The sequence below is a fragment of the Jaculus jaculus genome, chromosome 8 (assembly GCF_020740685.1).
Source record: "Jaculus jaculus isolate mJacJac1 chromosome 8, mJacJac1.mat.Y.cur, whole genome shotgun sequence".
NCBI lineage: Eukaryota > Metazoa > Chordata > Mammalia > Rodentia > Dipodidae > Jaculus > Jaculus jaculus.
Window position 1 is genome coordinate 98,951,088 of NC_059109.1, and position 20,115 is coordinate 98,971,202.

Here is a 20,115-nt window from a genome sequence, read left to right on the forward strand (position 1 = left end):
AGAAAGGGTGAGATCTAAAGCTCTTGTCCAAGTTAAGGCGGGATTTTGAACTTTACAACTGATGATGATAAACAATGTACATATTGTTACAACAATTAACCAAACAATAATAAACATAATTAATACACCAACAATACGTTACTCAAAGCAATCGTCCTCATACTACAGGCACAGAATGACTACTTCCTCCGATAGGAGCAGGAAGGCGAAGTCAATGCCAGAGCACGTTGAACTGGGTAACTTGGTTGTCCCCCTGACACCTGGCCTGAATTTCTCCTGCAGCCAAGGACGCTCGCAGGAATCTTGACCCACAGGACACCCTGGGCTCAACGACCGCACCTTCACGAAAGAGCACCCTCTCTGCCTTGTGCTCAAGAAAGCCCTGGGTCTGGAGAAGCGATTCCCAGCGTGAGCATCTTGCCGCTCGCCCGCCAGCCAGCCCGGACCGTCTGGGGTGCAGGCGGAGTCAGAGGGAGGCGTCTGCTCTGTTCACTGTCGCAGGTGGAGGTGTCCTGGGGTCCCGTTGAATTGCCAGATGCTTCCCGGGGTCGGGGGTGGGGGTCATGCCTAGAAGGCTGCTCTCCCCAACCCTCCCAGCCTGGGATTTACTCAAAGTGATGGCATACGGGTTAAAATTGGCTTTTGTTGTTGTTGTTGTTATGGGGAGGAGAGGTAAGCGTGGATAAAGACTGGAGAGAGGAAGAGGGAGGAGGGGACAGAGAGAGAGAGTTGTTTGCAGGAAAAAAAAAAAAAAGGCACAGAAAAGCAACAGGGAGAGGCCGGTGCCTCCGCTCCCCTCGGGGCCTGAGCCAGCGCACGCACCGTTAGTCCCTTTCCCGAGCCGAGCCGTGCGGATTTCCACAAACAATGACATCACCCGGGCGGGCGCCGCCGGCCCGGGCTGCAGCCGTGGGGGGATTTTCCTGGGCGCGCAGCGGCCCCGAGGCTCGGGCTGAGCTGCGGCCTCTGAGCTGAGCGTCGGGGGCGCGGGTTCGAGGCGTCCCCCTTGCACACACACCTCCAACCCCCTGAGGGCGGAGGCGGCCAGCCCCCGGCCAGGGGCGGGCGGGGGCGGGCCCTGGGCGGCCCGGGGCGGGGCGTTCCGCTCCTCCAGCCTCCATTGGCCGCTGGCGGGCGCGCGTCACCCGGGCTGGCGCTCGCCTCCGGCCCCAGTGGAATTGGAGGCGAGGAGGAGCTGAAAATGCAGATTTAGCATCAAGCACAGACATACAGTCGCTCTTTCTCTCGGGTACACACATTCGCACCCCTCTGCCAGCAAGCCGGGTCGCAGGACTCCACTGCGTTCCCGGCAGCACCCACGGATTTATTTGCTTTACCCAAGCCCCTTACTCAGCCTGTTTTTTTTTTTCCTATACATAAATTTTAAAAAGAAAAGAAAACAAAACAAAACAAAAACTACATTTCTATTTTTATCTGCATCTCCCCTCCGCTTCCCCTGCCACACCAGGCTGCGCTCCTCTGAGCCCCACTTTTCACTCCCAGAGAAGGATGAAGGGTGGCTGTGGCTCCCGGTGGAAGGCGGCCGCCGGGCTCCTCTTCTGTGCCATGGTTTTTGCATCTGCCGAGAGACAGGTCTTCACGAATCATTTTCTCGTGGAGTTGCATAAAGCGGGAGAGAAAGAAGCTCGCCAAGTTGCAGCACAGCACGGCTTCGAAGTCCGGAAGGTAAGACCTCCCATGCATTTCGCATGTTGTTTCTTTGCAAACCAGGGGCAGCCCTGCGCAATCTTGTTGCAGATTTGCAAGTTTTCTGGGTGCTTTTTTTTTCCTCCTTCATGCTATGCAGATATTCTGCCATCGGCTCTTAAACACGACATTGCCTCCGGTGATCTTTCACGGGTTATGTAATTAAAATGTCCTTCATCTGTATTAGAAAGGTCAGCAAAAATAATTTATTGGCCTTTGACTTGGTGGGGCTTTGAAAATACGTTCGCATGTTGCAAAGGATGCCTTGCGTCCGGACTGCTGTCCGAGGTACCAAGTTCTCGACACTGCCTGGGGACAGACTGGAAAGAAGCCCTCAGCAGCCCAGCTGCCTTGACGCTGGCTATTTTACCTGAGATGTCTCCCCTCCCCTGTCCCCACCTCCGCCCTGGAGGGAGGAATCTCGTTTCCCACCGACAGGGCTCAAAGGTTGGACGTTGTAATTCACCTGGGTGCTCCGACTCCCGCGTCCAGAGGACTTCCCTCCCAAGGACTTTAGCCCCTGCTCTTTTCTGGGGACAAGAGCTTTCTGACTCTAGAAGAGTTGGAAACATGGACTGACGGCAGTCTTTCCAAAATCCGGGTGGAACTTCTGCGCTCTGGCCGGGTCCACGACCCCCTCCCCAGGCCCCATGAGCGCGCTTCTAGTTGGCTCCCCTCCCTAGTTCTCCACTCGCCGCTGCAGGGAAACAGCGGGAGGGGAGGGTTGAGGGGGATTCCCCATGGTGAAGCCGAGATGTCCTCTCCTGATATGTGGGCGGCCAGCCTGGCTTTCCCCGGAACACGGGGATCCCCATTCTAAGAAGTTGTCTGAGTTCAACTGTTTAGGCAACGGGATGGATGGCTCCCGGGGCCTCAGATGCCTAGGGCCACTTCTGGAGAAGCAAGAGTACCCATCCAGGGAGGACGCGGGAGAAGAGAGCTGGAGCGAGCGAGCGAGCGTGTGTGTGAGTGTTTGTGTGTGTGTGTGTGTGTGTGTGTGTGTGTGTGTGTGTGTGTGTGTGTGGTTTGTGGGTAGGGATCTGCCCCTGAGAAATATCTTTGTTGGAGATCTCTGGTGTCCTTAGGGGACCTGGCGCCACTGGGATGGACTGAGGATTCGGGGAGAAACCAGGGCAAGGGGAATCCAAAAGACCAAGGGATGCAGCCTGGTTCCCAGAGGCTGGGCGGGTCGGTGAGATTTCAGGCCATCCTGCCCCTCCTGCTCTGGAGAGCGCGGTGAGGGAGCGGTGGGAGTGTTGCCCTGCACGGATCGGGGCTCCTGTCTCCATAGCCTCTCTGGTCTTCCCACGTCTCGCTCCCAGGCCACGGGGAAGGCTTCCTCCGAAGCAGCGGGCTCTCCCGCCTCCACTCCGCGGAGGCACCCTCGGAGCTCTCCACCCCGGCTGGGAATTGGCTGCGCGTTTCTCCAGGTCTGGGAGGAGGCGCCAGGCTGCGGGGGCGGGTCTCCTAGGCTAGAACTTGTTGCTCCTGGGAAACGTGGGTGGAGCCTGAGGAGAGAGGGTATCAGCTGAGGGAGCAGTGCTCAGGCCTCCCTGCCCAGGGCCTCGAGGCTGTTTCCCACAATGTGTCCAACTAGAGAAACAATCAGATCTCCGCATCTCCTCACCCCAAAGTTAGCAAGACCCAGGGCCCTAGGATGTCATTCTTAAGTAAAAGTGGTTCCCGTTACCTGACAGTTTGTGGGAACTTTCATGTGTTGGAGTCCCTTTTCCATTTTCTTAGCAACTCCCCAAGGTGCTGCCATTGTCAGCTGCCTGTAGGATTGAGGAGAAAATTGGTCCAGACAGGAGCCCAAATAAAACAGGCACTGATTTCAGTGCCCATCTTTCAGAGGAGGTCTTGGCCTCCTTGTCTCTTCCTTCGCATCAAACAACATTGGGTGTTGGCAGGGTTTCTGAGACATGTGGCGTATGCGAGCTGGAGAGGGGTTAGGCAGCAGGATCCTTGTTTCTTCAGACCTGTGGGCCCCTCGCTTACTAGTTACATAGGATAATCAGACATTGCTCTCAGAAATGTTCTTTTTTCTCTTCCCTCGTTGGTATCTGCTATCAGAAGCTTACTCGAGGTATAGCTGAGGATGACTCTAACCTAACTCATCAATTCTTCAAGAGGATTAAATGTCTTTCCAGTGAGGATAAGCAGCTGACTGAGAGATTTATTGTTCTGATGGTAACATTCATCTAAGGAGGTGTAGAGAGCAATCTCATTTGGGTACAAAGTAAACTCACCTTAAAATAACAGGGTGGGTATTGGAGTGATAACTCAGTGGTTCAGTTTCCTAGGACCAATGCAAACCAGATACACAAAGTGGCACGTGCATCTGGAGTATATTTGCAGGGGCAGGAGGCCCTGGAGTGCCAGTTTCCCCTCCCCCCCCCCCAATTAAAATCACAGGGTCCTTCCTTGTAGGGTGAAATCACAGAATTAGGCCTCTTCCTTCCACTTTCCTGGAAGAGCCCATAGGTTATGAACAAGCCCACAATTGCCATGCAAGAAGAATGGGTTTTCAAATTAGTTTCTTTCCTTTCCTTTCCTTATCCATCAAACATTATCCCTTAAAATTCAGAGATTTGGGCTGGAGAGATGGCTTGGCGGTTAAGCGCTTGCCTGTGAAGCCTAAGGACCCCGGTTGGAGACTCGGTTCCCCAGGTCCCACGTTAGCCAGATGCACAAGGGGGCGCACGCGTCTGGAGTTCGTTTGCAGAGGCTGGAAGCCCTGGCGCGCCCATTCTCTCTCCCTCTATCTGTCTTTCTCTCTGTGTCTGTCGCTCTCAAATAAATAAATTTTAAAAAATTCAGAGATTTTTTTGCTGTAATACATATTCATTGAATATTCACTGACTGCATGGAGCACATCTGTCTACAGTGAGCCCCTTCCTCCTTCCCTCCTCTCTACAGTGAACCCATTACTCTTACACTTCTCCTCTCTACAGAGAAGCCCTTCCTCCTTCCCTCCTCTCTACAGTGAGCCTTCCCCCTTTGATTCTCTGTACAGTGAACCACTTCCTCCTTTACTCCTCTCTATAATGAGCACTTTGTCCTTCCTCCCTCCCTCCTTTCTACAATAAACCCCTTCACCTTCACTACTCTCTACAGTGATCTCTTCCTCCTCCACTCCCCTCTACAGTGAAACCTTACTCCTTCTCTCCTCTCTGCAGTGAACCCCTTCACCTTCATTCCTCTCTACACTGATCTCTTCCTACTTCACTCCAATCTAAAGTGAACCCCTTCTTCTTCATTCCTTTCCACAGTGAACCCCTCCGTCCTTCACTCCTCCCTACAGTGATCAGTTCCTCCTTCTCTCTCCAGTGATCTCTTCCTCTTTCACTCCTCAATACAGTAAACCCCTTCCTCCTACACTCCTCTCTACAGTGAACCCCCTCCTCCTTCATTCCCCTGAACAGTGAACCCCATCCTCCTTCATTCCTGACTAGAGTGAAACCCTTCCTCCTTCGCTTCTCTCCACATTGATCTCTTCCTCCCTCAGGTCTCTGTACAGTGAACCCCTTCCTCCTTCATTACTGCCTAAAGTGAGCATTTCCTCCTTCACGCCTCTCTACAGTGAACCCCTTCCTAATTCAATTCTCTCTACAGTGATCCCTTCCTCCTTCCCACCTCTCTACAATGACCACATTCCTACTTCACTCCTCTCTACAGTGATCTCTTCCACCTCCATGCCTCTCTACAGTGAACATATTCCTCCTTCACTTCTCTGTACAGTGAAGCCCTTCCTCCTTCCCTCCTCTCTGCAGTGGTCTGTTCATCCTTCACTCCTCTCTACAATGAAGCCCTTCCTCCTTCCCTCCTCTCTGCAGTGAAACACTTCCTCCTTCACTCCTCTCTACACTCATCTCTTCCTCCTTCACTTGTCTCTACAGTGATCTTTTCCTCCTTCACGCCTCTCTATGGTGAACATATTCCTCCTTCACTCCTCTCTACAGTTATCTCTTCCTCCTTCACTCCTCTCTACAGTTATCCCTTCCTCCTTCACTCCTCTCTACAGTCATCCCTTCCTCCTTCACTGCTCTCTACACTGAACATATTCCTCCTTCACTGCTCTCTACAGTTATCTCTTCCTCCTTCACTGCTCTCTACAGTTATCCCTTCCTCCTTCACTGCTCTCTACAGTCATCCCTTCCTCCTTCACTGCTCTCTACAGTGAACATATTCCTCCTTCACTGCTCTCTACAGTTATCTCTTCCTCCTTCACTGCTCTCAACAGTTATCTCTTCCTCCTTCACTCCTCTCTACAGTTATCTCTTCCTCCTTCACTGCTCTCTACAGTTATCTCTTCCTCCTTCACTGCTCTCTACAGTCATCCCTTCCTCCTTCACTGCTCTCTACACTGAACATATTCCTCCTTCACTGCTCTCTACAGTCATGTCTTCCTCTTTCACTCCTCTCTACAGTTATCTCTTCCTCCTTCACTGCTCTCTACAGTCATGTCTTCCTCCTTCACTGCTCTCTACAGTCATGTCTTCCTCCTTCACTCCTCTCTACAGTCATCCCTTCCTCCTTCACTGCTCTCTACAGTGAACATATTCCTCCTTCACTGCTCTCTACAGTGAACATATTCCTCCTTCACTGCTCTCTACAGTTATCCCTTCCTCCTTCACTGCTCTCTACAGTCATCCCTTCCTCCTTCACTGCTCTCTACAGTGAACATATTCCTCCTTCACTGCTCTCTACAGTTATCTCTTCCTCCTTCACTGCTCTCTACAGTGAACATATTCTTCCTTCACTGCTCTCTACAGTCATCCCTTCCTCCTTCACTGCTCTCTACAATCATCCCTTCCTCCTTCACTGCTCTCTACAGTTATCTCTTCCTCCTTCACTGCTCTCTACACTTATCTCTTCCTCCTTCACTGCTCTCTACACTTATCTCTTCCTCCTTCACTGCTTTCTACACTGAACACCTTCCTCCTTCACACCTCTCTAGAATGAACCCCTTCCTTCTTCACTCCTCTCTACTGTAAACCACTTCCATCTTCACTCCTCTCTACAGTGAACGCCTTCCTTCTTCACTCAACTCTCCCCTTTATCCTTCACTCTTCTCTACAGTGAACGCCTTCCTTCTTCACTCTTCTCTATAGTGATCTCTTCCTCCTTCATTCCTCCCTTCAGTTATCTCTTCCTCTTTCACTCTTCTTGACAGTGAGTCCCTTCCTCCTTCACTCCTCTCTACAGTGAACCCCTTCCTCCTTCACTCCTGTCTACAGTGTCTCTTTCTCCTTCCATTCTCTCTACAGTTATCTTTTCCTCCTTCACTTCTTTCTACAGTGAACCCCTTCTTCATTCATTCCTCTCTACAGTGAGCCCCTTCCTCCTTCACTCCTGTGTACAATGATCTCTTTCTCCTTCACTCTTCTCTACAGTGAACCTCTTCCTCCTTCATGCCTCCTGCAGTGCACCCCTTCCTCTTTTGCTCCTCTCTACAGTGAACTTCTTCCTCCTTCACTCCCCTATGCAGTCGGCCCCTTTCTCCTTCACTTTTGTCTACAGTGATCTCTCCCTCCTTCACTCCTCTGTACAGTTAAGTCCCTTTCTTCTTCTGATCTATATGCTTCCTATTCTTCAAGCTTGCTTGGTGGTCTGTGGCACAGTGAGCTTCCAGCCCCTTCTCCAAATGCCTCTGGGACAAGGAAACCTGGTACCTTTTATTGCTTCCCTCAGTCACTTCATGTGTGTAGGTGAAGGTGAGGGTAGGTTTGCTTTCCCACTGGAATGCTAAGCATTCTTTCAGGGGTGGTCTCTCCTGTATTCCTGGCTCCCTCACCATAAATGTGCTTACTCGCCATTCATGTACCCTCCTTAGCTATCTTTATTATTCTGTTTCCCAAGCACGGCCCTGTTTTGCTTTCATGATATTGCTCTGTAATTTTCCTGGCATTGTTTTGTGTTTTAAACCCCTAGCACGTCCCTCTCTGTGAACATTGTTACCCTTCCCAGCCTTCCAACTTCCCTCTCTGGTATGCAATGTTCAATGTCTGGGATGCAAAGTTCTCAAGGGTTAATTATTCATATATAGGAAAGGGAGTAATGTAGATGCACAGAGCCTTCTATTTTACAAAGTTATCTCATTTTAACCTCACAAACCTTGAATAGAAATGAAGAGCACTAGTCCTCATTTTCAGCTGACACTTCTAAAGTTAAGTAATCTCCCATAGTTGCCAATGCAAAGAACTCAAATTTCAATACAAATTTGCTTGCAATTGCATCTCTATGCAATGCAGCCTCTAGGAAGCCATCCCTGACTACCAAGAACTCTACCATTTTGAAGTTCTGATATTTCTTACCTCCCTTTATTTTCTTTTTACTTTCTCTACATTTACCATTTATTTGCTATTAATGTATGAATATATGTCATCACCTGGTACATACATCTGCTGCTTCTTTGAGTAAACTACAAGCCTTCACAAAGGAGAAATGTGGGGCTTTGGACATGACTGAATTAGTAAAGCAGAAGTATGAGGTGAGCAAAAGTATGAGCTGCATAAGTGTGAGGACCTGGGCTCAGAACCTCAGTACCCACAGGTGGTGGCACATGCCTGTCATCCCAGTGTTGGGAGGAAGAGACAGGGGGGATCCTTGAGACTAGCTAGTCTAGGCAAATGAGTTCCAGGTTCAGTGAGAAACTGTTTTGAAAGGAAAAGTATCAAAAGCTATTGAGGAATCTGTAGACAACCTTTGTCCTCCATATACATACACATATGCATGTGCACTCACAAACATATTGTGGTAGTTAAATGGATGGCTCCAATATATTCAGGATTTTATTAAGTTTGTAATTTAGATCTGCATCAATCTGGCTGGAAGAGGTGTTCCTGTGGGTGGATCCCAGCCAGGGCCCAGTCCTAAGGTGTGGGGGTGGATTTGGGACTCCAGTCTAAAAATGAAATTCCTGAGCTTTGCCTGGAGTTCCTAAGTGTACTTGCTGAGAGTGCTGGTGTGGTTTGGGGCTTTTTCTCTCTCTGCTTGGACCTTTGAGAGCAGGCTAGGTTCTTCTGCCATCATAAAACTTCCCCTGAATCTGTAAGCTTTAAATTAATTCCCTTCTTCCTCCCATAAACTGTGTCTGGTCTGGAGGTTCATCCCAGCAGCATGAAGCTGACTGCTACACATATGAATTTGTATACACATGCATAAACATACTAAAAAGAGAGAGAGAAATTAGATGTATCATTTTCAATCTCTGAAGCCTAGCACAATTTCCTATATACAAAATGTGAGAATGTTTTTGTCCATTAATCAATGAATTCATTCTTTGTTATTTTACTTTATTTTATTTAGTTGATTTTTAGGTATTATTGGAATTTTAAACACAGTTTACTTTAGTTGATTCTCCTACAAAACCATCAGCAAATGTTCATATTTTTCTCTTTAAAATAGAGTAAAAACACCTCTCTCCCTGAAAAAGGCATATAGGAAATATTTGTTTCTCTTTTTTCATGACCCAGCCCTGGTCCAAAAACATGTCCATCCAAGAAGATATTTTATCTGCAGAGCGAGAGGCCTTAGAATAGTGACAAAGCCTTTATTTCCACTGGTGCCTTCAAATTCTCAATACAGTACAGTTTCATCATCTTGAAACAGAAGATAAAAATTACTTATTGACACAATGGTACTCAACACCAATCAGTCTCAACCAACTGTGAATGAAAACTATTGGCCCAAAACCAAGTAAAAATTAAAGCTTAAAATTCAAGACTTAAAAGTTAAAATACTTGTGTTTTATTACAGTCTGTTTGGGTTTTCACCCATGGAAGACTAATGTTGGGATGATCACACAGGTAAAATTACATAACTATTTATATATGTGTGAGAATGATTTTAAAATCTAAAAATAACCTAATATTGTGCTAACAAGTAATAAAAATGGATTTCTGATCATTATACTTTTATGGATATAGAATATGATTTAATTTAAGTAAAAGCACAGTTTAATGATTTCACAAAATGAGCACACCATGTTGCCTGCATTGAAATCAAGAAAAAATTATTGTCAAGAATCTAAAGGCTCCTTTTGCTTACTTGGATATTTCTCAGTTGGGGCTATTATAAACATTGACTCTAAATATTGCTTTTTTGTATACCAGAGAACAGTTGACACTCCACTCCCAGAAAGCTTCATATCTATAGATTTTACCAACCTTGGATGGGAAATGTTCCAAAACAAAAGTTGCATCTGTTCTGAACATGTGTGGGCTTTCCTCTTGTAATTATTTCCCCAAAACAATAGTTTTACTTACTATCTTATGAACTGAGCATCTGAGCATTTGGATATGCACCAGGGATCTTGGCACTAGCCCCCCTTGGATATCAAGGGACAACGGTGTATGTGCCTTTCTGTTGGAAATTCCTAGGAATGATATCCATGAATCTAAGAGTACACACACATTCAGTGTTAGGAGACTTTACAAATTTCTATTACTAGTTAATAAACCATTACAATTTAAGTAGCTGAGAGCCTTATAGATTAGTTATTCCAGTTGTTGTGGGTAAGGAATAATTGACAAGTTTTAGTGGAAACCTTTGTTCAAGATGAAATCAAGCTGTCAACCTACTGTGTTCTCATCTAGAAGCATGTCAGGGGACAATCTACATCCAAATACATTCAGAATTTTAGAAGAATTTTGTTCCTTTTTTTTTTTTTTTTTTTTACTTAAAATCTTCTTTATGTGAGTGGCTACTGGCCCAGGACCATGCTCAGCTTCTGAAGGCCACCTTCCTAAATTTACAACGTGACTCACCTCCTTTCACGGACCCCTATACACTTTCACCCTTCAAATGCCTTTCTACAGGAAGAGCCCTCTCTCAATTAAAGGTCAATGTGATTAGGTCAAGCCCACAAGAATAATTTCTATTCTGATTCTTTCATTTAACTCAAAACCAACTATTTAATAGCCTAATTACATTTGACAAATCCCTTCACTTTGTATAACCTACTCGCAGAAGTAAAGTCCATCCTATTCACAGTCCCACCCACACTGCCTCACTCAAAGGAGAAAATTACATGGGGCATATAAAAGCAAAAATCAGAAGTCTTAGGGGGCCATCTCAAAATTCTGCCTACTATGAAGAAGAAACCAGGTGGTGTCCCAAAGCAATTGTGCCTTTTTAAGTTCCCACTAGCACTACATGAATATTTCATCTCTTTTACACCTATTTGCTATGCACGAGTCATTCTGGTGGGTATGCAGTACTATATCCATGTGTTTCATTGCCCTTCACCTGATGATCAGTTAAAGTTAATTCCTCATGGTATGCTTATTTGGATATTCTCTTTATTTTTTTTTATTTTATTTTTTTTATTTTTTTGTTGTTTATTTATTTGAGAGCGACAGAGAGAGAAAGGGTGAGAGAGAACGGGCGCGCCAGGGCTTCCAGCCACTGAAAACGAACTCCAGACGCATGCGCCCCCTTGTGCATCTGGCTAACGTGGGTCCTGGGGAACTGAGCCTCGAACCGGGGTTCTTAGGCTTCACAGGCAAGCACTTAACCGCTAAGCCATCTCTCCAGCCCCTGGATATTCTCTTTAATTCAGCATTCTTTTGGGTCTTGTGTGCTGAGCATTCTTCCCCCCACCCACCCTTGGGTTGCCAATCTTCATGTCTCCTTTGCAGAAGTTCCTCACCTATTATATGAATTTGTAAGTTTAGATATATAGGCCCACACTTCGATTAATGCCTTCATTTCCCAACAACACTGGCTTAAAATGATGTAAATTTACTTTCATCTAGTCATGTGACCAATTGTTAGTCAAAAGATGAGTTTTCTAGCAGTAGCCCCTATCCTTTACTCCATTCTTCTTAAGATCAACATTGAGTTAGATAGATGGCATCCCAAGTGTTTCTAAAAAGATTCCTATCCAAGAAACCTTTTAGGGACAGTTCTGTACCTACAACACCTATTACTGTGGTAGGCAAGGGAAAATACTGCCTTTGCTTGTCCAGATAATAGCTGTCATCATCTCTTCCTGGACACTAATTTAATACATAATGCTTTACATCAAACAAAAGTTCATTCCTCGAGTCCTCTCTGGTGGGTCTACATAGGAGTATTCTCATCCATTTCAAACTTCAGTCACATATAAGCAGTGTCTTCACCCTAGCACCAGTCATGACTATCACTATACTCACTATAACTAATAACTCTCTTGTGGCTGAAGTAAGCAAGAAACAATGATGTTGAAATATAATGATGATGATTATTTTGAGAAAACTAGCATTGGAAACTCAACTGAGTTGCTATATTTCTCAAGCCTTATTGTGTTCTGAAATTTTAATAAAATATGTATGATGGTAAACTTTCATTGTCCACTTCATTGGACTTAGAATCAACTAGAACACAAAGCTTTGGGTGTGTCTGTGAACATTCTTCCAGGGAGATTTAGCTGGTAAGGAAAGACTCACCATGAATGTGAGCAGCACTGTTCTGTGGGATGAGAACTTGAACTGGTTAAGAAAACATTCAAAAGGGGGGGGGGGCTGATCCCCAGCATTCATTTCTTTCTGCTTCCTCACTGCAGACACAATGTGAACAGCTGCCTCGTGCTCCTGCCACCAAGCCTTCTTACTCATAATGGATTTTATCCACTCTTAAACTAGAATACTTCTTTTTTAATTTTTTTAAAAAATTATTTATTTATTTGAGAGAGATAGATTGAGAATGGGCTCAACAGTGCCTTCAGTCACTGCCAACAAACTCCAGAAGCATGCATCACCTTGTACATCCTGGGGAATTGAACCTTGGCCTTTTGGCTTTGCAGGCAAGTGCCTTAGCCACTAAGGCATCCCCCCAGTCCACAAATTCTTCTTTCTTTAAATTGCTCATTTACTTAGGAAGCTGAGTAAATATGGATTGAGGCCAGTTTAAAGGCAGGCTTGGACAACATAGCAAGACCCTGTCTCAAGAGAAAAAAAATGTAAATTATAATGGTTATGAAAAACATTATGTGCTATGTGTAAAAAACCATCTGGCGCAATGCCAGATGCACAGAACAAAATATGCATGATTGTTAGTAGTAATGACAAGGTGACACTCTGCTACTCAAGAAAGCAGTTATGTATTGTACTTCTGTAGGAGTGGCAATAGACTAGGGAAGAAACAGACCCAAGACCAATGTCAACCTGTCTATGTGTTGGATATTTAATATCTGCTTCTGCCCTGCCAAATACTCTTGGACAAATGGCAATTTGGTCATAAGCTCAAAGTGAATGTGCTAGAATGATCATTCAAGAAATGGCTCCTGTGGGATCTAATTATTTCTCTGAAGGAAAGAATTCAGTCACGAAGTATATGCCAGTGACAGCTAGCAAGTGGGTCATTGGCACACCTGTCTGTCTAAAGTTCCCAACTTAGAAATTATCAATCTTTTCACAGAGAAAGTAAAATCTGTGATTTAAACATGATCAGAAGTCTGGGAAGATTGCTCAGTGGGTAGAGTGCTTCCCATACAAGCAGAAGATGTGAGTTTGGATCCTTAGTACCCACGTTAAACAACACTGCATGTGGCAGTGTGCACTTGTACTCCCAGTACTGGTGAAGCAGAGGCAGGAGAATCCTTGAGGCTTTCTCAGCAACTTTTCTGTCTAAATCAATGCAGACACCATCAACGTGTGAGGACACACATGAACACATGCATGCTATGTGCACATAGGAACAATAAAACATAAAAGCAGGTGGGGTTATGCTTTCTTTTTCTCAATCGAATGACTATCTAGAAACCAACTTCTATTTCCAAAGGTCTTACTAGCTACAAGTCATAATGTGATAGCACAGCAGAGAATGATGCTACAGTTGAGTCTGCAGTAATTACACATTCAGCTGTAAGGACTCAAGGAAGCAGGGCTTGAGGAATAAAGCATTTAAAACAAAATTGAAAGTTTTTCTCCTGACTAGAGTAGATTTCATTTTACATTTGAGCTCATATCTATCATTTGAAAAAGATACCTTTTATTGAATCTGCATGTTATTATTTAAGATACAAGTAATCAAACATTGGAGTTACCTTTTGACTTTCTTCAGTGAGATGCATTACTTGGAATTGGATTTACAAGATTACAGGTGGCTAAGGATTCAGGAAAACAAATCTAAGATAATGCAGCTGTACTAATGCATATTAATTGATGAGAAACATATAACAAGAATTAAACTGCCTTGACAAACTGTTCTTGTCCCCAAAACCAATTAACCCCAACATTTTTGTATAGTGTTAGAATGCTAAGTATAGCCAAATATGACAAATTCTTCTACTGTGACACAATGCATAAAATCTTAATTTTCTGACATGGAGTAAAATAAAATTGAGAATCATCCAGTATATTGATAATATGTTGACAAGGACAGGAAGAAACAGCAAGATCTTGGGGTTATTCTTTATCTGAACTTTAAAATTGGCATTAATTTCCATATAAATCAGTTTTTTAAAGTTTCAAGTGCAAAGAGCATTTAGAAGAAAACATTTAACTTTCTTTTCCAAATATCATTACTCAGAAATGATTATTACTAGCATTAGATATATTTTATTGCAGTTCTATCAATATTAATGTGCATAGAGAAAATAGATAAGCAAGCCCTTTTAGAGAAGCAAGATTACATCAGACATATCATTTTAAGTTACTTAATTTACCTAATAGATAATTTGACATAAGAGGAAATTAGTAGAGAAATAAATTATTAGACTTCAAATTGATATGTTATGCAAAAGAAACATTATATTCTAGTAAATATCCTTAAAATTAAGACAAAATAGTGAATATAAAATTTAGGAAGCTGGAAGGATGACTCGGCAGTTCAGGTGCTTGCCTGCAAAGGTTAATAGACCCAGCTTTGATCCCCCACTACCCAATAAAACCACATGCACAAAGTGCCTGTATGTGGAGTTTGTTTTCAGTGGCTAGAGGCCCTGGTGTACTACTTCACACACACTCTCTCCCTACCCCTTCGTATAAGTGAATAAATAAAATATTTTTTAAAGATCTAGGAGTTTTTCATCCCAACATATATATGAAAATTTAAGTACATGTTAATTATTTAATTCACTTAAAATGCAGTGATGTGTGTATTCAGTGGTTTGCAAAATGGAAGGACTTAAATGCAGAGAGAAGTGTGTACTGTGAAGGCTTAGCTGATGAGGTTGCAGAAGGGAAAAAGGGCTGTGACAGGAACTGGTCTAAAGGCATTTCATGTGGTGGTGTGGAGGACAGGTTGGCTGTGTATGTCCTGCCCATGTCCCAAGAACTGAAGCAAAGTTGAATTCAAAAGTAATAGACTGTTGTGCTTTGCAAAGGAAAATTCAGAACAGAGGAATATTTTAAAGCTTGTCATAGAGGGAAGTGAGCATAAGCTTTAAGTCTCAGGTTCAGAGACTGAAGCTGCTTCAGCTGAAACTGGCTAAGAACTCACCACCACTGAGGGCCAACTGCTCTGTATTGGGACATTATGAGAATTGCTGATTCTTTTACAAGGAGAGGGAGAATTTTGAAGGAGTTTCTTATTCCTCAAAGTTATGTTTTATCTCCCTCCTCCCTGGATTAACAAATTTAACAATGTGGCTCACCTGATACTGGCTTTGCAAGTATGGCAAATGCATGAAACACAGGATTCTGCAAATGATGACTGAGGCTCAGCAAAGTGAAATAGGACCACAGACTCTGCAAGGAGGCCTTGGAAGGCCATGTCATTGGAGATGTGAAGTTGAACTGTGGGTGGCAGTGGCGAGCACAAGGTTTTGGAGCTGCCAGAACTATGGGATAGCCTCCAAGGAGAGCTGCTGGCTCAGATGAATTCTACTCAGATGGGGCTGCCAGCGTCACAGCTAGAGAGGTGGAGCTAGCCAAGCCTTTTAAAGCCCAGAAGATTAAATCACAATGATGAAATGGAGCTGCAGGATATGACATTTGCCCTCCTGGTTTTCAACCTTGCATTGATCCAATATTTGCTTATCATGGGCCCATTTTTCTCTTTTGAAATGGAAGTGTGTACCCACTGCCATTATGCATTGGAAGTATATAACTTGTGTTGTAATTTTATAGGACTGGGTCACAGTTAAGAGACTGCCTTGAGTCTTAGATGAGACTTTGAACTTTTGAACAGTGTTTTGACTAGTAAAGACTATGGAGACTTTAAAGTTGGACTGAATGCATTTTGATTCATGAAATAACCATGGGCAGAATGTGGTGGCTTGAATGTAAAATTTCCCCCACAAGCTCATATGATTGTGATTAAGCCTCATGCTTAATACCAAGCTTGTGAAGCTTTTGGAAGGTGAAACCTTGCTATAGGAGGTGTGGCACTGGGGATGGTGGGTCTTGGGATTTTATAATGCAGCCTCCTTTGCCAGTGATAGCTGGGTAACAATTGCTACTTTCTCCCTGCCAAGACATAACGATGTGAGCTAACCTCCCTACCCTCACCATGCTTTCCTTGATATGATGAAGCTTCTCCCCTGCCCTTGAGACTGTAAGCCAGAAATAAACCCTTTCCTTCCATGAGATACTTCTGATTGGGTGTTTTGTCCCAGCAATGAGAAGGCATCTGCTACAACCATGATGTGGAGAGCAGCTCTCTCATGCTGATACTGTATACAAAGAAAACACCCACCTTTCCCCCCCCCCAATATGATACTCTGAATTCCCTGAAACCATGAACCAAAGTAAATGCTTCCTCCCTCAGGTTGTTCCCATCAGATATTCTGACTCAGTGACAGGAAAAGTAACTACTGAACACTCAATTTGAGGTCTTTGAGGTCACTATTTCAAAGGACCAAGAAACAAAACCACCATTTAGAGTAAGGTAAGAAAGAATGAGGCTTGAAGGGAGATAAAATTTGTGACATTGCTAATAGAGATGGGATAGAGAACTGACAAAGGAAATATAATGAATACAATAGAAACAGAGATTAAAAAAAAAAGAAAAGACTAGAAAAGATTAGTGAGGAAGATATAAAAACTCATGGCTGCAATAGTTGAATATTTGCATCTATGAAAATAAATGACAAAAATGAAAAAGAGGCAAGGTCATCAAAACAGTGAAAATTACCTGGGTAAACATTCATTTCACAGCAGGAAAAGCATTGTCAAGAAATAATGTACAGGGAAACATACAGAAGATTATAGGTTTTGAGACACAAAAGGAAAACGAAAAGCCATAAAAAGACAGAAATTCAAGTACTAGAAATATAAAAAGAGAATCAAGGGTGTGCCAGATCTGAAATGAAGGTAAGAGTTAAAATAAAGAAGGAAAGAGGGGCTGGAGAGATGCTTAACAGTTAAGGTGCTTGCCTGCAAAGCCAAAGGGCCCAGGTTCAATTTCCCAGGACCCACACAGCCCAGATGTACAGGGTGGTGCATGCATCTGAAGTTCATTTCTAGTGGCTAGAGGCCCTAGAAATATATACATATACATATACATTTAAACATACACATATACATATATACATACATGTGTGTATCACTGTCTGTCTCTCTCAAATAAATTAAATAAATAAATATTGTTTAAAAAAGAGATGAGAAAATTCTAGAAATACTGGTAGAGGAGTGAGGAATGGATTTAGGGAAATGAAAATAGTCATAAGACATAAAACTTTCCATCAACATGCAAGTTGACACTGTGCATAACTGAAGCTTAGTCTCACTGGGAAACTGGGAGCATACCACATTGGGACTTCAGAGTTGTTGCATTCAAGGGACACTTATGTGCTAGTTCCACTTACAGATTGGTTAGTGATTGATTGACAGTTTCTCCAGGCTGGTATTAACTCTCCATTATTTTGGCCTAGTATATTCTCAGACAGAGCAGAATTTGGCCACCCAGGAAAAACAATTCACAAAGAGATTCAGAGGTTACTGTGCATTGAATGGAAAAGTCCTAAGGGGTCTAAGCAGAAGTGATGATGTCTGTCTCCAAAAGGAAGGTCACAGCAAGTGGAGGTATCAAATGCTAACAATTTCTTCAAGAAGTGTAGCGTAGGCGAGGAAAGAGTGTAACTTGATGTGGTTGGAATGACTTTTACGAACATTAATTTCTAAACATTTGTCAAACTACTTTCAAATTACTGTCCCACCAAAATATTGTGACACACCTCACTAATTGAGCTTGTGATGTTCTGTTTATGCAGTCATTTATATTTTTACAAATGATACCAGCTGTCAGAGCAGGATAGGGCCATAGAAAGTCATTAGACATGAGGAAACTAAGACCAAGGTGATGTGTGCTCTTGCCTCTTCTCATTATGTATCCAGGCTTGCCTTGAACACCTGCTTCAAGCATCTTGAGTGCTGGTACTAGCCACTGCCCCATGGTGATGCTTACATTCTTAAGTACTTGCAAAAAGCACTTGAGGGAATGGGGAGATGGCTTAGTCACTAAAATGCTTGCTACGCAAGCTTGAAGACCTGAGGTTGGATCCACAGTACATTAAAAATAAAAAAAGCTGGGCATGGTGGTGCATGCCTTTAATCCCAGCACTCGGGAGGCAGAGGTAGGAGGATTGCCATGAGTTTGAGGCCACCCTGAGACTACAGAGTGGTTTCCAGATCAGCCTGAGTGAGACCCTACCCCGAAAAAGCAAAAAGCAAACAACAACAACAATAAAAACCATCAGCATGATAGTGAGCACCTGTAATCCAATGCTTTGGCTAAGCAGACAAGAGTGTCCCTGGAGCTTGCTGGCCAGCTAGTCTAGCCAAATCAATGAACTCCAGGTGCAGGGAGAGAACCTGCCTCAAAAAAGGAGGTGGAGAATAACTGAGGAAGACACCTACCACTGACCTCTGACCTACACATACACATATTCATGTGCCTACAGCACCACACACACACACACACACACACACACACACACACACACACACACACACAGGCATTTGAGTGCATGCATGTTGGCTGTGCTTTGAAACCATTGAGCCATATTTTCAGTATGGATGAGACCACAAACTAAACCAAGTGATATTCTGGTGAGTGATAATCCTCAAAAACCAGCCACTGTGTAATTCCTTTGACATGCTGCTGGTCCGCTTTTTACTAGTTTGCTCCTAAAATGCTTATGAATTCTTGCTTTCCAAACAGAGCTGCTCATGGAGTCAGGGATTTCGTACCAGTGATCTCTTAGATTTGCCTGTGGTGAACAACAGACTAGGAACTCATAAATCTCTGAGTATTCCCACAGAGACTGGCTCAGTGCTGTGTTTAGGAATACTCAATAAATATCGAAATAAATGATTAGATAAACCTGAAGGCTCAGTGTTGTCATCTGAGGTTCTCTGTGGGACAAGCAGGTACGTCATAAGTTGCTGCTGTAATCAAGACAGCTAAACATACTAGGAAAGGTAATTTGACGATTCTGCTTTGTGCCTGTGTTCAATGGTGTCAATTAATTGCTGTTAATAGCCTAACATTTTGTGACTTACTTGTTAATTAAAAACTTAATGACAGAGGAGGATACAGTGATGCACAAACCCTATTCTCCTCTGACTTTAGCGTGTGCTCTATTTCTAAAAGGAAAAAAAATAGCTTCACCAGGAAGCAACTGTTCTCTTTCATTATGGTGGAGGTCCAAAAACATCCAAGAATCAATTTCACTTAGTTCTGCTGACTGCTTTTCAAGGTACTGTCAGCCAAGAACAGGAGACCAAGAAAGACCTTGCAGAACCTAAGACATGGAGAGAAGGCTGGGATCAAGCCATTTGTGATCTTTTGAAGTACAACAGCAGCACTTTGGGGGACAGAAAAGACAGAATCCAGCTGAAAGGAACCTTGGAGAGTCACTTCTTCAGTGAGGATTGGCATGAGCTCTCATTTGGAGCCAGAAGTTGAAGCCAGAAATAATCCATCTTGACAGCTAACGGGGAAGGAGGAGAGGACCAAAGAAAGATTATGGGCAGTTCAAAGCATTGTACAATGAAGGGAACAAGATCCACAATCCTACCAGAGAAAATGTGGATGCAGAATAAGTCAGTTCACAGAACAAATGTGCATTGAGGCCATTTCATAAGAAAATATGATGTCATCACTAAGGCAAGGACATAGGGACAAATGGACAACTATGAATCAACCCCTTTGATCTAAGAAAATTTCCAAAAGATAGAGAAAAGATTGAGCTTGTGTGAAACAGTTTTAAGCCATTGCTTGTGTCACAGTTACTAAGTCCCTTTGACCAGATCAAGCTCAGAGCCATTGTTGGGAGGATACAAGTCAAAATACTTGATTTATGGAGACATGAAAAAATGAGGACTATCACTGTGACATTTTCCTGCAGGAGCCTCTGATAGGTACAGAATCTCTGAATCATTCCAACTGGTGGTGAATAAACTGGAAAATTCACCCAGTAGCTACCATTTCTTTTTGGCTGAGGCTGTTTTGAGAATGCATTATGTCTCTGGCCCC

At 43.8% G+C, this 20,115-nt stretch overlaps 1 protein-coding gene across 1 annotated transcript in view; it reads left to right on the top strand.

Annotated features, from left to right (window-relative positions):
- The first annotated feature begins 1,200 nt into the window (after positions 1-1,200).
- Pcsk2 (proprotein convertase subtilisin/kexin type 2) overlaps positions 1,201-20,115 on the top strand; it is a 316,714-nt gene continuing 297,799 nt past the window's right edge. The window contains exon 1 of the mRNA XM_004668723.2: positions 1,201-1,686. Coding sequence (XP_004668780.1) covers positions 1,510-1,686 — 177 coding nt within the window. The 5' untranslated portion in view covers positions 1,201-1,509. The remainder of the gene's footprint in view (positions 1,687-20,115) is intronic.